The sequence below is a fragment of the Spermophilus citellus genome, assembly GCF_964194105.1.
Source record: "Spermophilus citellus genome assembly, chromosome: 6".
NCBI lineage: Eukaryota > Metazoa > Chordata > Mammalia > Rodentia > Sciuridae > Spermophilus > Spermophilus citellus.
The window spans coordinates 106,800,312-106,818,105 of record NC_138187.1 but is presented as its reverse complement, the minus strand read 5'-3'; the positions used below and the strand labels follow the sequence as shown (position 1 = coordinate 106,818,105).

General features: G+C 32.7%; 1 protein-coding gene across 13 annotated transcripts in view; it reads left to right on the top strand.

Moving 5' to 3' along the window:
* CEP170 (centrosomal protein 170) overlaps positions 1-17,794 on the top strand; it is a 127,763-nt gene that overhangs the window by 49,731 nt on the left and 60,238 nt on the right. For all 13 annotated transcript variants that reach the window (XM_081300504.1, XM_081300503.1, XM_081300505.1 and 10 more), the window contains exons 4-7: positions 5,075-5,156; positions 15,071-15,126; positions 15,217-15,382; positions 16,265-16,399. In XM_081300504.1, coding sequence (XP_081156630.1) covers positions 5,075-5,156; positions 15,071-15,126; positions 15,217-15,382; positions 16,265-16,399 — 439 coding nt within the window. The remainder of the gene's footprint in view (positions 1-5,074; positions 5,157-15,070; positions 15,127-15,216; positions 15,383-16,264; positions 16,400-17,794) is intronic.

Below are 17,794 nucleotides of genomic sequence, written 5' to 3'. Positions count from 1 at the left end.
AATTTCATCCATTGATATTGGTCTGTTCAAATTGTGTGTATCCTCCTGACTCAGTCTGGGCAAATCATATGATTTAAGAAATTTATCGATGTCTTCACTATCTTCTATTTTATTGTAATATAGGTTTTCAAAATAATTTCTAATTGTCTTCTGTATTTCTGTAGCATCTGTTGTGATATTGCCTTTTTCATCCCGTATGTTAGTAATTTGAGTTCTCTCTCTTCTTCTCTTCGTTAGCATGGCTAAAGGTTTATCGATCTTATTTATTTTGTCGAAGAACCAACTTTTAGTTTTGTTAATTTTTTCAGTAGTTTCTTTTGTTTCAATTTCATTGATTTCCGCACTGATTTTAATTTTATCTTGCCTTCTGCTACATTTGCTGTTGTTTTGCTCTTCCTTTTCTAGGGCTTTGAGATGAAGTGCAAGCTCATTTATTTGTTGGTTTTTTCTTTTTTTGAGGAATGACCTCCAGGTGATGAATTTCCCTCTTAAAACTGCTTTCATTGTGTCCCATAGATTCCGATATGTTGTGTCTGTATTTTCATTTATCTCTAAGAATTTTTTGATTTCCTCCTTTATGTCTTCTGTAACCCATTGATCATTCAGTAACATATTATTCATTTTCCATGTGATGTAGGATTTTTCCTTCTTTCTTTTATCATTGATTTCCAGTTTCATTCCATTATGATCAGATAAAATGCATGGTATTATCTCCACCCCTTTATATTTACTGAGGGTTGCCCTATGGCATAATATATGGTCTATTTTTGAGAAGGATCCATGTGCTGCTGAGAAAAAAGTATATCCATTTGATGATGGTTTATATATTCTTTATATGTCAGTTAAATCTAGGTTATTGATTGTGGTATTGAGTTCTATAGTTTCTTTATTCAGCTTTTGTTTGGAGGATCTGTCCAATGGTGAGAGAGGTGTGTTGAAGTCACCCATAATTATTGTGTTGTGGTCTATTTGATTCTTGAATTTGAGGAGAATTTGTTTTATGAATGTCGCAGCACCATTATTTGGTGCATAAATATTGATAATTGTTATGTCTTGTTGATGAATGGTTCCTTTTAACAGTATATAATGTCCTTCCTTATCCTTTTTGATTAACTTAGTCTTGAAATCGATTTTATTTGATATGAGGATGGCCACCCCTGCTTGCTTATGAGGACCGTGTGCGTGGTATATTTTTCCCATCCTTTCACCTTCAGCCTGTGTACGTGTTTTCCAATCAGATGTGTCTCCTGGAGGCAGCATATTGTTGGATTTGTTTTTTTAATCCATGATACCAGCCTATGTCGCTTTATTGGAGAGTTTAAGCCATTAACATTCAGAGTTACTATTTATATATGGTTTGTACTTCCAGCCATGTTTGATTATTTATCCTTTTTTTAAAAAAAAAATTTAGTTTGTTTTTCCATGATTATCTTTCCCCTCGCCCTCTGTCTTTACCGAGGCACTTCCCACTGATGGTTTTGGTTATTGTTTTTTATTTCTTCCTCGTGTAGTGTTTTGCACAAAATGCTTTGCAATGCTGGTTTTCTGGCTGCAAATTCTTTTAACTTTTGTTTATCATGAAAGATTTTTATTTCATTGTCATACCTGAAGGTTAATTTTGCTGGATACAGAATATTTGGTTGGCATCCATTGTCTTTCAGTGTTTGAAATACATTGTTCCATGACCTTCTTGCTTTCAGCGTCTGTGAAGAAAAATCCGTTGTTAACCTTATTGGTTTACCCCTGAATGTAATCTGTCTCCTTTCTCTTGTAGCTTTTAATATTTTCTCTTTGTTTTGTATATTGGATATCTTCATAAGGATGTGTCTTGGCGTTGGTCTATTGTCATTTTGTGTGCTTGGTGTCCTGTATGCATCTTCAATTTGTATATCTGTTTCCTTTTTTATTTCTGGAGAGTTTTCTGTAATCATTTCATTCAGCAGGTTACTCATTCCCTTGGTTTGAATCTCTGTACCTTCTTCTATCCCGATGACTCGTAAGTTTGGTTTTTTTATGTTATCCCATAACTCTTGGATGTTTTTCTCGTGATTTTTTACCAGCCTTTCTGAGTTGGCTAGACTGTTTTCAAGATGATATATTTTGTCTTCATTATCTGACGTTCTGGCTTCTACTTGCTCCACTCTGTTAGTGATACTCTCAATTGAGTTTTTAATTTGGTTTATCATTTCCTTGATTTCTAGAATTATTGTTTGATTATTTTTTATAATCTCTATCTCCTGATAAAGGTGCTTAACTTCTTCTTTTTTCTGTTTATGTAATTCATTCTCAATGTGTTCTTTCGCTGCTTGAATTTGCTGTCTCGTATCCTCTTTAAGGTTCCATTCCATCTGTCTAAGGTGTTCCTTGAGTTCTTTATATGACCATTTTTCTGATGACTCTAGGTTCTCCTGAATATTTAGGCTGTCCTGCATTGTTTGTACTCTTTTTCTTCCTTGCTTTTTCAATTTGCTCATGTTACTTCTTGTTCTGTTTGACTGCTGAGTTACTGTTTACTCCTATAAATTTATTTGATGCTTGGGAGGAAAGGTATTAGAAGGGAAGGGAAGAAGTCACTAAAGAGAATGAGAGTATGCAGGTAGAATTCAAGGAAGGGGGAATAAGGAAATTGAAAAGAAATGAAAAGACAAATGAAGAAAAAAATAGGAAATAAAAAATGAAAAAAATTAAAGAAAAATAATAATAAAAAAATTAAAATTAGAAGAAAAAAATTTTAAAAAAATTGTAAAAAAAATTAAAAAACAAGAAGAAAGAAAATTGAAAATGAAATAAAAAACCCAAATCAAAAATAGAGAAAAAATAAAACTAATAAATTCAGTCTTAGTGTTGATTAACTTCTCTTCCAGTAGGTGGTGCTGTTCCCACCAGGCCAAGTTTCTCCTTTCAATACGCGGGAACCATTCCATCTGTCTAAGGTGCCTAGGGCCTCCTCTTGTGTCTAGTCACTTCCCCACTTTTCCTCTAGCCAGGCCCCTCTCACGGGTGCCACTCACCAGAATACTGGCTACACGCCAGGTCTGCTGCTCCCGGGAGCCCTGTTTTCATGAACGACTGCGCACACTCTCCCAGTTTGCCATTCCCTCAGACCCTAAGTTTGTAGAGCTTGGGGCTGAGAATCCTCAGCGAATTTTACTTGCCCTCTGGTAGCCACGCCCCTGGTAGCTGGTGCAAGAGACCTCAGTTATCAGCACTGGTGGGAGCGGTAGCCGGGAGTTCCGCGCAGCGGGTCCCGCGCCACGTCTGATTCCCTCGGTCTGGCTATCACGCTCACGGGAGAGCTGGGAGGGGCCCTTAAGGTTTCCCCGATGTGTGGAGAGGGAAGGCTAGGGAATTACACACCTGTAGCCGCAGGTTTCAATGAACTTATCTCCTCCGCCGCAGTCTGGTGACGTCAGTTCTCTGCCATGGTGTTATCTCTTGCAAATGGCGACAGTTCATTTCCCTTTGCCGGGTGACCAACGCAATGGGTGGGTCCTTACTGTCTCTCCCAAGCCCCGTTTCAAACCTGTGGCCACTACCTATGAAGGCTCGGTTGGCATTTACCTCCATAGGAACAGAAGGGCCGACCAGTTCTTTCAGCCGGATGGGTTAGTGCTGAGTCACAGCTGTTTGTCTGCAGGAAGCAGGTGAACGGGAGCTTGAATTCAGCTGATCCGGGCTCAGTGTGTGTTCTGAGAGGCCCAGACTGTTCGCCCCAGATCCACATCAGTTCAACATTGCCTAGTGATCCTGAGCAAACAGAATCTAGATTGTTTATGACTCCCTATGCTCGAACAGCTGAAGAGGTCAGAGACTTGATCTTTCCACGCCCACCGCCATGTTGGAATCTCCAACAACTTGAAATTTCAATAAATAATTTGGCACAACAAACTCAAATTTGTATTCCATACCTCCAGGGTTTTAAACGTACATAATAGACAAAATGTTTAATGTTCTTTGAATGCAGGTGACTGCTCATCAGCTTGTCATATATTCACCTGAAATGTTTCTATTTTAAAAATGTTGAATCCGGTGTCAAGTACATTTCTGCTTGGTTCTAGCTTATTATTTCAATTGTTTTTACTCTTGCATGGTCAAACGGTATATTTTAAACTTTAACACCTTATAATTTTGACAGGATGGCCATTTTCTTCTATAATACTAAAACATTGATTAGTAGATCAATCCACCAGTTTTATTTCTGTATCATCTTTTTCCTTCTAGTCATCTTTGTGTAGATACTTGTATTGAGCATATGTCCATTTACAAACGCTATTAAATTAGCATTGGAACCAAAGTGGAGGAAAAAGAATAACAGGAAGAATATGGTTAAAATTTATTTTAAAATTCAAATTGGTTCAGGTTATTGCTGGAAAATACTGTATGATTCTTCTTATTGAATGACTGTGTAAGAAATGCCTTATTTTCTTTTTGTCCTTGGAAACATTATTTTCTGTTACTCTTGTGTCCATTATTTTGGTTATTTTTGTTAGAAAGAATTGAGAAAACATAAAATAATTACCATGGTCATGAAATATCAATATTTCAACATATGGGAAAGATCATTCATTAGGATCCCAGAATACATCTTAGATTCATAAAAGAATCTAAAGAACCCATGTAACAATTGTAAAATAGGAATTTATTCAGTTATTTTTAAATGAGTAAATTTTCTTTTTGCTTTTTGGAATAATTTTAAGAGTAAAAGTACCGAAAGGTCAGTCCTCACAAATTCTTTTTCAAAACAACCAAAATTAGGGACATAAGCCCTGATGATATATTTTACCCTTTTCATTTTGCCAGCTAAATATTATGAATTTTTCTTGGCATTATCATTAGAAATTATTCTAAGTGCCTAAATTCATCTTGGCAGCACCAGGTTCTTTGTTATCAGAAATAATGAAAAAGGGCTTAGTATGAAATACTTTTATCATGCTGTGGAATGCATGGCATATCTTAATGATACAGAAGTTGTCAGCCACCAAATAGTATGTACTTTTTCAGTATCAGGTTTTCTGGAATATGAGAAATAATACTTGATATGTAACCTAACATCTTCTTTCTCTTTTTCTTGCAGACATTTGTGAATGATATAAGGATTCCAGAACAGAGTTATATTACCCTGAAACTTGAAGATAAGCTGAGATTTGGATATGATATCCTTATATGATTTTGTGCATTTATCCAATTTATTAAAAAATATTTACTCTGGTGTAAATTAACATTTCCGAGACATAGAAATTCACAATATAGATATGCTAGAAATCTTTATTCAATGACTTCCTATACTAAAATACTAGATGTTTTAAAAATATATTTTTTTAGTTATTATTTTTGTTTCTAAAATAATCCTGGAAAAGTTGATGAACTCATCTTCCCAGTTTATATAGTTTTACTAGCAGTCTCTCTGCAGTGCTATTGCACATGTCATTTGTATATCAAAGAATTTAACTGGAGAGAACAGGTGTAAGGGGAATGTTTACTTTTTGTACAGCCCAGGGGTTCCTTTCAGGTGGATGACAATGGCACAAATGAACTTCCTGGGAGGAATAAGAATAAGAATTTAAAATTCTTTTGTTTAAAAAATTAGAGTCTAATAACTGAACAGGGACACTACTACATTACACTACATAGGATAGCTTAAAGAATCCCTGAAGAAGAAACATGATTGAAGAAGAAAACATTTCTGTTCATCAAGGCACAAAATTTTATATAAAGGACTTTCTTATATTTAATTAAAATACAGATACTCCACATTATGCTGAATTATTTTTAAGTTTTAGTGTTTTTTTAATTTTGACTTTTATCTGGACTTTGATACTAAAGAATATATTAAACAGTGGCAATCTGGATGGACTTTTATCACTTTAGCAGAGAAATTGTAATCTCAACTAGAATTGATGCTGAAAGTTAATGTACTACTAACACTATAAAAATCTGTAGTACCATTTAAAATTTATGAAAAATAAAATTTAAAAGCTTTAAATTTATAAATTCTTATATAAAATTTTAAATTCTTATATAAAATTCTTAAAATAAGAAAATGTTTTATAGCTTGTCTTAATGTTTCCACTTGAAGAGCTAAAGGACTATATGAAAAGTCAAACCATTAAATATGAATGCTTATTTGTTGTATATTTTAAATCTTTAAATTATCACACATAAAATGATTAAGTATTAGCATTAAAACCTTGGCGAGTGAGTCATTTTCCACCAGCATGTTTTCAAAAAATATATGCAAGTATAGTTTATATTTACGGATCTCTGATTCTGTTAATATCAGTTGTTTTAAAACATGAGAAAATACTAAAGGGCTTTTAATAAATACTGTGAAGTTAACTTTGAATTTTAAATCAAGAATAAACTATTAAGCTAGACATGGTGTCACATGCCTTGTAGTATTAACTATTAATGAATAACCCCGACTTTACAAATTGTACAGTATTTTCTTAATAGCAAACTAACTTTTTTTTTTCTTAAAGGAGAATTGAACCATGGTAGTAGATGTGAAGGTAGTGAGAAAATGGTAGTATTTTGTGTGTATTTTAAAGATGGAGCCAGTAACATATCCTGATTAGGTTGGATGGGCGAGTGAGAAAAAGAGTCAAGGGGCGGGGGTCAAGATTTTGGTCTAAGCAGTAGAAAAAAATGAATTTATTATTAACTGCGGAATTCTGTGTAGAACAGTTTTATGGGAAAAAAATGAGAAAAATCGTCTCAAAAATCAGTTTTAGATTTAATTGAGGTCATTATTTTTCTGTTTTCTATTTGTAATTCTGGGTGGAAGCTGAGAACTTTTTTTCTGGTACTGTTGTTTAGTGCTATAAATTTTCCACTAAATACTGCTTTAATATTCTGAATACTCTCTAATTTCCTTTTTCATTTCTTCTTTGAAACTGGCTATAGATATGTATGTTATTTCATTTTCAAATATTTAAGGAGTTTCTCAAAGTTCTTTTTATTATTGATTCATAATTTAATTTTGTTGTAGTTAGTGAACATACTTGATATGCCTCAAATCCTTTTGAGTTTATTCAGACTTGTTCTGTAGCCTAGATTTGGTCTGTATTGGTAAATGTTCCGTATGTACTTGAAAAGAATATGCATTCTGCTCTTTTTGAGTTGGAAGCTCTATAAATGTTCATTAGCCAAGTTGACTTAGTAGTGTTAAAGTTTTTTATATTTTAATTATTTGTTTTGTTTTCTATAAATTATAAAGGAAAAGGTGTTGAAATCTCAGGTTTGGCTGGGTGTGGTGGCACATGCCTGTAATTCCAGTGGCTCAGGAGGCTGAGGTAGGAAGAGGGCAAATTCAAAGTCAGCCTTGGCACTTTAGTGAGACTCAAAATAAAATATTTTAAAAAGTGAGGGTTACTGCTGAGGATGTGGCTCTGTGTTTAAGCACCCCTGAATTCAACCCTTGATACCAAAAAGATTTCTTTTCCTCCTTGCAGAAGTTTTGCTTTGTATAATTTGAAGCTCTGTTTTCAGATGTATAAACATTTAGGATTATTGTTTCCTCTTGATAAAAATTCATCTCCTTTTATCATTGTGAAATGACCTGCCCTATTCATGATAATATTCTTTGATCTGAAATATGGCTTGCCTTAATTTTGATATAGTTGTTCCTGCTTTCTTTTGATTAGTGTAATGTGTGTTTTTCTATTCCTTTACTACTAATCTGTTTTTACATTACAGCAGACAGCATATAGTTGTTATTTTTTAGCAAATATAACTTCTTTTTTTTCTTGGCAATCTAGATCATTCACATTTAATGTGATAATTGATATGGTTAGATTTAAATCTATCATATTGACATTCATGTTCTGTTTGTTCTGTTAGATTTATGTACTCTTTCTCTATTTTTAATTTCTTTTAGATTATTTATTTTTATGATTCAATTTTACTCCTTTAATAACTTATTGGCCTTTATCATCCCCCATTAAAGTTATTTTAGTGGTAGCTTTAGATTTATATCTTTAATTTGGAGTTACATCTTCAGTTGAATACCATTTCACATAATGTACATGAAAATTACAGTATTATACATTTTCATGTCTTTTGTCCTGATTTTTTTGCTGTGATTATGTATCTTATATATGTCACAAAAATGTTACATTGTTGTTAGTAAAAGTCAATTGTCTTTTAAAGAGATTTAAATAATTTGAAAATTATTTGTTGTTAAACTCACTGTACCTCATATCTTACACCTGTGAAGCTGCCATTTTTTGTGTTCTTTATTTCTTTGTATAGCTTTATGTTTTCATTTGGAATCATCTCTTTCAGCTTTTCTTCCTTCATCATTTCTCTGCTAGTGATGTGTTCTTTTACCTTTATATATTTAGATAAGTATTTTATCTTATTATTGAAAGTTATTATTGCTGGGTATAGAATTCTACATTGACAGCCAGGGTTGTAGCTCAGTGGTAGAGTGCTTGCTTAGCACATATGAGGCATTGGGTTTAATCCCCGGCACCACATAAAAATAAACAAATAAAATAAAGGTATTGTGTCTATCTACAACTAAAAAAATATTTTTTAAAAAAGAATTCTAGGTTGACATTTCTTTTAGTACATTTAAGATTTTGCTTCACTGAATTCTTACTTTCATTGTTTTCCTTCATTCCTGGTTTTGAGCTATTTGATTTTGATGTACCCTTGTGTAGTTTTCTTCATGTGTTTTGTGTGTGGGGTTTGTTGAGATCCTTGGATCTTTGAGATTATAGTTTTAGTAAAATTTAGAAAATTTTTCTCCATTATTTCTTCAGTTTATTGTTTTTTCTGTCTTCCATACTTTCAAGGACCCCAGTTAAATGTATATTTAAATTATATATTAAATATATACTTGCCATCTTCCCCTACTCACTAATACTCTGTTTATTTTTTAAAGCTATATTTCTCCTCTGTGTTTTGATTTGGATTGTTATTATTCTGGGTCTTTAAGTTCACTATTCTTTACTTTGGTAACATCTAATTTACCATCAACCCATATATTTCATCTCAAACGATATAGTTTTATCTCTAAAAGTTCAATTAGGAAATTTTGTTGTTGTTGTTGAAATTTGAAAAATTTGAAATCTGAAAATCTGTTAATATAATCTATAATTATGTTTATTTTGAACTTAAATAGCTTTTAATAAAATTTTGAATAGCATTTGTTTTATAAATTCCTAAATACCTTATAATTTTTCAATTTTTTTAACACATAAATGACAGCAGAATGCATTATAATTCTTATTACAGGTATATAGCACAATTTTTGTATCTCTGGTTGTATATAAAGTATGTTGACACCAATTCGTGTCTTCATACATGTACTTTGGATAATGATGTCTATCTATCACATTCTACCATCCTTGCTAATCCCCTGCACCCTCCTTTCCCTCCCACACCTCTGCCCTATCTAGAATTCATCTATTTCTCCCTTGCTCCCCCTCCTTACCCTACTATGAGTCAGCCTCCTTATATCAGAGAAAACATTCAGCATTTGTTTTTTGGGGATTGGCTAACTTCACTTAGCATTATCTTCTCCAATGCAATCCATTTACCTGCAAATACCATGATTTTGTTCTCTTTTATTTTGAGTAATATTCCATTGTGTATATATGCCACATTTTTAAAATTCATTCATCCACTGAAGGGCATCTAGGTTGGCTCCACAATTTAGCTATTGTGAATTGGGCTACTATATACATTGATGTGGCTATTTCCCTGAAGTATGCTGTTTTAAAGTCTTTGGGGTATAGACCAAGGAGAGGGATAGCTGAGTCAAATGGTGGTTCCATTCCCAGATTCCAAGGACTCTCCGTACTGCTTTCCATATTGGCTTCACCAATTTGCAGTCTCACCAGCAGTGTATGAGTACACCTTTTCCCCCACATCCTTTTTTTTTTAAGAGAGAGAGAAGAGAGAATTTAATATTTATTTTTCAGTTTTTGACAGACACAACATTATTGTTTGTATGTGGTGCTGAGGATCGAACCGGGGCCGCACGCATGCCAAGCTCTACTGCTTGAGCAACATCTCCAGCCCTCCCCCACATCCTTGTCAACACTTATTATTGTCTTCATAATAGCTGCCATTCTGACTGGAGTGAGATGATATTTTAGAGTAGTTTTGGTTTGCATTTTTCTAATTATAGAGATGATGAACATTTTTTTCATATATTTGTTGATTGATTGTATATCCTCTTTTGAGAAGTGAGTATTTTTTTTTTTATCTTCCAGTGGGTTTCTACTTACTTTTTTAACATGGATTGTGATTATAATAATTGTTTTTAACATTTTTGTTAATATTTGTATCAGTTTTAAGTTAGTTGCAATTGATGTTTTTGAATGCATGATAATTTTTATTAGGTGGCTGACTTGTTAATTTCACCTTGTTGAGTGCTATATGCCTATTTTTGTATTCCTATAGATAGTTTTAAGCTCTGTTCTTCGACAAAAGTTACTTAGAAGTAGATTTATCACTTTGGGTCTTTTTTAAAGATTTGCTGGGCTTCTAAGATTAGTCTGGGCTACTTATTCCCTATTATTGTGTCAAGACCTTTCTGTATACTTCATATACCGCAGAAGTCAACTGTTGACCAAAATCTGGCCCTCAGCCTGTTTTATGGGAACACAGCCATGTCCCCTAATTTACATATTTGTATAGCTGCTTTACCACAGCACAATTGAATAGTTATAACAAAGATATTTTCTTACCATAGCCCTAGGTAGATTCCTCATAAACTGATCAGTATTAAATTGAGTACTTGAGTGAAACTCTCTGAAGGTCTGTGGAATTCTTTCTGTATGCAGCTTCTCTTAAGTAGTTAACCCGTCAGCTTCATTTCCTCTACTACTCAGGGGGTCTGCTCCTCAGCCTGGCTTACTACTTCTTGCAGTGTGACCTTGAAACTCTCTGGACGTTTTGTTAGTGCAGTTAATGGGCTCACTTTGATTTGTTTACCTTTCTCTCATGGATCATTGTCCTGTAATCTGATGTCAGTTGTTTATTAAACCATATATTTTGTCAATTTTTGTTAGTTTCAGGTAGGAGAGTAAGTTTGGTTCCTTTTACTTCATTTTCTCCAAAAGTAGAAGTCTGAGAGGTTGATTCTGGACATGTTGTACATACCAGTTGAATCCAGGGGAGAAGTGCAGGCTAACAAAAATTTGGAAATTTTATTTTATGAATAACACTTAAAACCTTGAGACTGAATGCAGTCATGGAGAATGAATATAAATTGGTAAGAGGTCCAAGGACTTGAGCCTGATACATCCAATGTTAAGAGGTAGGTGAGATGAGTAACTAAAAATAAAACAAAACATATGAAAAAGGTAAAAAGGAATTACTTCTAAATGAGGAGGAAAATCAGAGTACGGTATGGTTTACACATTTGGTTGAAATTATTTAAACATTGGTTTCAAATGTTAAATTGCAAGATCCTTCCCTAGCATTATCCCCATCATATAAGTCATTAAATTTTCTTTTAAATTGGGAATCACATATTTTTCCAACGAAGTTGTTCATTGCTGTATAACAGCCCACAAAATGATTAGGTTAATCATGCTAGAAACATGGAAATAATAAAATGAAAACATTGTTAAAGCATTACATGTAGCACTATTTGAGCAATTCAGATAATAGATGCTAAAATGATCATAATTAAATATTAGAATTTTTCATTCAAAGATGTTAAGATTTTTCCTGATTTATGATTGATAACCACAATAGATTAGGAACACACTTTATAAATTTCAAAAATAGATAACATTTCTCAAAGCTTAAAAAAACAAAATTTAAGAAATTTAAAGAGCTATTGGATAAAAGAATAAAGTGATAGAAGAAAAGTTAAAAATAGGCCTTTGAAAACTATGTTCCTGTAGAACAGGGTCTTCTACAAGTTGGAAAGATGTTTATGTGCAAAAATAAATTTTTTTTTCTGAAAGTATGACAAAATTAAACAAAAAGGTAAATATTTCCCTTCAGAAGTTTTCTGCCATTAATGCTTTATAAACCTTTAGCATCTCCTGGGATCTGCCTTGTTGAGTGTAGCATCTAATTTGACTTAATTGTATATTTCCTTATCAGTTACAGGTAAATAATAGAAATTTCCAACATTACTAATGAGAAGATCCAAAAAGAAAAGGTTTTTGGACAACTTTTAATGAGACATTTTAAAGTTTTCCTTTTTATATTTTTAATATTTTAAATTTACATATACATAATATATTTTTTTGTAAAAATACATATTTCCATTCTGATATAATTTTATTCGAGTATTCTCATTTATCTGACAACAGTGTCTTCAACTTATGAGAATCACATTTTTAGTGAGAGTTTTCCAGAAAAGATTATATTTATATTCATGTAAATTATGAAATTCACATAATTACATTTTGAAATTTACTGAAAATCTGCTCCCCATCAATAAGGGTTCATTATGTAATATTAGGAAAATTAAATTAATATTTGTTCCCTGTTTATTCTAAGTGGTTTATACCTACCTAATGGAACAGCCTAATGACTGAAATGGTTTTGAAAGATGTGTTCACAATGATATCTGACATTCCGTGTTTTAAGAACATATCCCTAGGAATGACTAAAAAATTATGATTTGGAATAAATTTTTTATAAGCCTTTAAATTTTTTGATATCACAAGTAATTTTTCCTCAGTATGTCATTTTCCCCAATTAACAAGTTAAAAAACAACTTTCTTCCAGTAGTTGGGGAGGCTGAGGCAGGAGGATCGCAAGTTCAAAGTTAGCCTGTGCAAAAGTGAGGTGCTAAGCAACTCAGTGAGACTCTGTCTCTAAATAAAATACAAAATAGGGCTTGGGATGTGGCTCAGTGGTTGAGTGCTCTTGAGTTCAGTCCCTGGTACCCAAACAAACAAACAAATAAAACAAACACAAAAACAACTTTCTTAGGTTTGCATCAGTAAGAAGATGGTAGTTTTGGAGATAAAAACTGGGGCTAGAGTCTCAAAAGTAGTTTACCACAGTTCTCAGGTGAATTCATGATGTAAACTAGAGGATTCTTTGAGGTCATCTTCATTTTCACAAAGGAACCTTTTTTGGAAGGAAAGTATTTGCACTTAAGGATAGCCCTTTAATTTTTCCATGCCTGAAAAATGTTTCTAATCTCTAAGCCTAAGGGATTCCCTGGGGGAAAACTATCAAGCACTTATAGGAAGTAAACCTAAATTACCAGAAAGTCCCAATAATAAGCTAAATCCATTGAATAAATAGAAATGACTGTCAATTTTTAAAAAATATTATTTTTCCATTGAAAAAATAGGAATGCTATGAATATTCTTTGGCTGCTCATGAATTTTTTGAGGTTAAACACAGTTACTAAACTTTTTTTTTAAATAAAAATACTTAGTTAAAAGATATATATTTCCATATGCATCAGCTTAGGTACCTGACAGAAAGGAAAAAAAAAATTATTTCAAAGCTCTAAGAAGAAATATAAAATGAAAGGAAATCCTGGACTAGATTCTGTTTAAGAAAGATTAACAAAATTAAGCAGGATATTTTCCAAAGCTCCACAAAATTCTAAAAATTTCAGAATTTTCACTTTATATGTTAAAATGTCTACAGCTTCCATTATGCTTGGGAAGTCTTTTCCCCCCAAGTAGTCAATGGTAATTCCTTCCTTGGAGTGATTGTTGAGTGCATTGAATTGAAAAAATAGAATAGAATTTAGTATATGATATAAAGGTTCTTTCATTACAGGGTTAAGTAATGTTGAGAAATGTGACCTCTACTCTTTAGTGAATAGATCTTTTTAATATACAGAAGCATTGTTCTTTTGGCACCATAATGAAAGCATTCATTATCCCTAGCACTTGGGTCTAATTTGTATACAATCAGTTGTTTGATAATGTAATATGATCCTGATGCAATACTGGAGCAAAGAGGTGGTTGTGGTTGCTCTATGATCCCTCATTATAGCACTTATTTTGCGTTTGCAAAGTGAACTTCATTTTTATTATGCTTATCAAAGAGTAATCAAATTACTTTAGGATTTGCTGTTGGGTAATCATTGTGAGACATTTTTACATTTTTGGGTCTTGCTGTCAATATAATTTGATCCAGGTGCTTTTTTCTTCATTGTAATCATGTCATATTGTTTGTGAAAATTAAAAATGTCTTTGTGCTCTGATTAATAATACCCAGTTATTTTCTTCTTGAAGTCTAGTATTGCCTAATGTAAGAAGTACTTGCTGAATTTTAAGATTTTTAGTATTTAAAAATGAAAAATTTGTTCTGGGGCTGCAGCTCAGTGGCAGAGCACTTGCCTAGCACTGGTTGGATCCTCAGCAGCACCACATAAAAATAAATAAAGAAAATAAAAAGTATTCTGTCCATCTACAACAACAACAACAAAATTTTTTAATTGCTTTTATTTTTTAAATACATGACGGTGGAATGCATCACAATTATTACTACACACGTAGAACACAATTTTTTAAATATCTCTGTTTGTAGATAAAGTACGTTCACCCCAATTCATGTCTTCATACATGTACTTTGGATAATGATGTCCATCACATTCCACTATCATTGCTCACCCCCTGCCCTCTCCCTTTTCCTCCCACCCCTCTGCACTATCTAGAGTTTTCCTCCCATGCTCCCTCTCCCTATCCCACTATGAACTAGTCACCTTATATCAGAGAAAACATTTGGCATTTGTTTTTTTGGGATTGGCTAATTTCACTTAGTATTAATGCCATGATTTTATTCTCTTTTATTATATATGCCACATTTTTTTTTTTATCCATTTATCCACTGAAGGGTATCTAGGTTGGCTCCAGTTTAGCTGTTGTGAATTGTGCTGCTTTAAACATTGATGTGGCTGTGTCCCTGTAGTATGCTGTTTTTAAGTAACAACAACAATAAAAATTTTTTAATGAAAACTTTATAATTGTAAATGTATTTTAACATTTAATATTAAGGAAAATTCTGTAATTCTTCTGTAATAAGTCTTGACATAGGACAGTTTCCAATTATATTTGATGGCCATTTTAAGCTTGATTACCAGAATTTTGAAGTCCTTTTCTTCCTTAGCCCTGTTTACATACAAATCTTTTTACTGTAGTAAGAGGAGAAATGAGGGTCCCTGAAGAAGCCCTAAAGGTAAAAGTTTTTCCTTTTTTCAATCTTCCATTCACTAGTGTTGATTTTATTCATGGATGTTTCAGTTCCTTTTCTAAATGTATTTTGTAGCATGAGAAGTTTACCATTCAGCTTCAGTTGTCCCAGAAATCTTCAGAATCATCAGAATTGTCAAAATCTGCAAGTGCTAAAAACATAGATTCAAAGGTGGCAGATGCACCTACAGAAGTGCAGCACAAGCCTACAGAAGCACTGAGAACTGAGGAAAAAGCCTCAGGTAAGCTAACCTCTTGAAAGTCCCATATTTATACTTGATTTTGAAGAAATTATATCCTTTGTTCTCAAAAGATTGGCCACTTGCTTATCAAAATAATTTATAATCATGATACTTTCAGAGTGCCTCATAATGCAGCCAATGCTGCATTTAATTGTAGTTTACAATAATATTTTTTATTTCATGTTTGTTTGCATTTTTCTGAATTATAACAACTGAAAGAAGAAAAAATGTTAATCCAATGCTCCATCTTTATAATAATATCATTGTATAATTTACAAGTCAAAAAACTATGAAAATGCTTTGTATAAATAATTTCATTTAAACAAACAATTTGAAATCGATGGACATTATATTTGTCCAAATAAGAAATATATTCTGCTAAAAACTAAATATAGTTACTATGCTATTCCCATTAGGTTTTAAAAAAATTAGAAAATGGCTACTCATGACAATTTACTCTAGTTTAATCTTTTGTATTTGGCATCAATGACATTTCTGATGAGACTGGTTTTACTGTACCCTTGTTGGTTTTTGCCTACTTTCAACAAAACATCTTGTACTGGGACCATTTCTTGTCTAAATATGCAAGTCAAAGGTTATTTGTTTTAAGTGGTTCATTTATATACCAAAGAACTCAACACTTTAACAAAAAGCTTAGATATATATCATCCAGTATAAATGTGCACTTATTTAGTTGTGTCCAACATTCTGTAAGGTATTACACCAATAGTGTTATTACTTGTCGGGTGTTTTTCAACTATCTAGATTACACTTTGGATTTTTTTTTCACTTGATTAATCAAGTAGACAATTCTAGCCTTCTGTCAAAGCATTTGTTGTTATTTCATCTACTTTAGGCAGATTTTTTCCTACCTCTTTCCAGACATTTCTGCTATGCCCCGTGGTACTCCATTATATGGACAGCCGTCATGGTGGGGGGATGATGAAGTGGATGAAAAAATAGACTTCAAGTCAAATGGCAAAGCTGAAGAAAAAAATCATGAAACTGGAACATCAGGTAAAAATATCTCAATGACTATGACATTACATGGATATTTTGGGAATCATTTGTAATCTAAGCAGAAATCTGTCTACTCTGAAAAGAGATGGTCTGCTACTCTAAAGCTTGATTTAAAAAAAAAAAAGGTTGGTGGCTATTTTAATGTCCTTATTATTTTAATATAAATTTCTTATTTATGAGTGACTCTCAAATTATTAATTTCAATCTTTTAAAAAGTAATTTATTTAAAGTATTTTTTCCTAGTTTATGAGATTGTTCAAACTGGTGACAGATTAATAAACTGGATATTTTACATATTTTAAAGTAATTATTAAAATGAATTTTAACCAAGGGAGTAGATACAAATGGATTTTATCTTTTCATTAGATTCACAAACATAACAATTTCTACGATGTTCAGAAATGTGATATGAAATTATAGCTTCTTTAAAATGTCACTATTCTCAATTTGTTGGGATTATAGTAGCAATAAGATTACCGTGTTCAGCTTCAAGAGTGAAGAAATAGTTCTGGGTCAGAGTCTCAGAATAGTAATCAAGGAATATGTCTTTTGTTGATGAAGTAGTTCGGTGGTGAACTAAGTGTTCATAAACCAGATCAAGATTTCCAGGAAATAAATGGAGGTGTCAATTGTTTGTCACATACGGACATTGAAAAGACATCAGAACAGAAGGATTGAACAGCCAATTTCTGTAACAACAGGAGATTAAGATCCAGAACTGGCACCTGGGATCAGTATGGAAGACTTAGTCTGACAGAGAAAAGGATAAATTTCATCCGAAGTTTTTCAGTGTTCTACCTTTGATCATAGTTCTACAAAATAAGTGAGACAGTTTTCTTAGTTGGAGAATTAAGAATGCTGTTTCTTTAGATATACTTTTATTAGGCCAGGACACAAAAATCTTAAGAAAGCTGGCATTATCAACTCAATCTTACTGTGTCCCAAACTGAATTTGTCAACTTTGTAAAATAAATTTCTATCACAGTTTCCTTGTTTCTTTCACCAACACAGTTTACTTCACACCCAACCATGAAGTATTATTATTTAGTATTTAACATATCTTCAAATGTAAATAACAGAACTGTTTCCTGATACTAAACAAGAAGGACTTACTAGCTCACATGATTGAATACCACCATCATCTCAACACTGTTATCATCTAGCTAGTTTCTCCATCTTTCAGTCTTAACTGTTCACAATAGTTGCATACTGAGGGAGTTTCCCCTCATACTCAGGTTGCCTACCAGTCAAGGGTAAATGCTATCATATCCAGCAGAAAAGAACAAAGGTTGCTTCCAGAAGACCTCACAGAATGTGGAAGAAGAACATTCCTAAAAGTTTTCAATACATCTGTCTTCTCGTTGGCCTCGCACAGGTTCAGAAGTGTGTCAC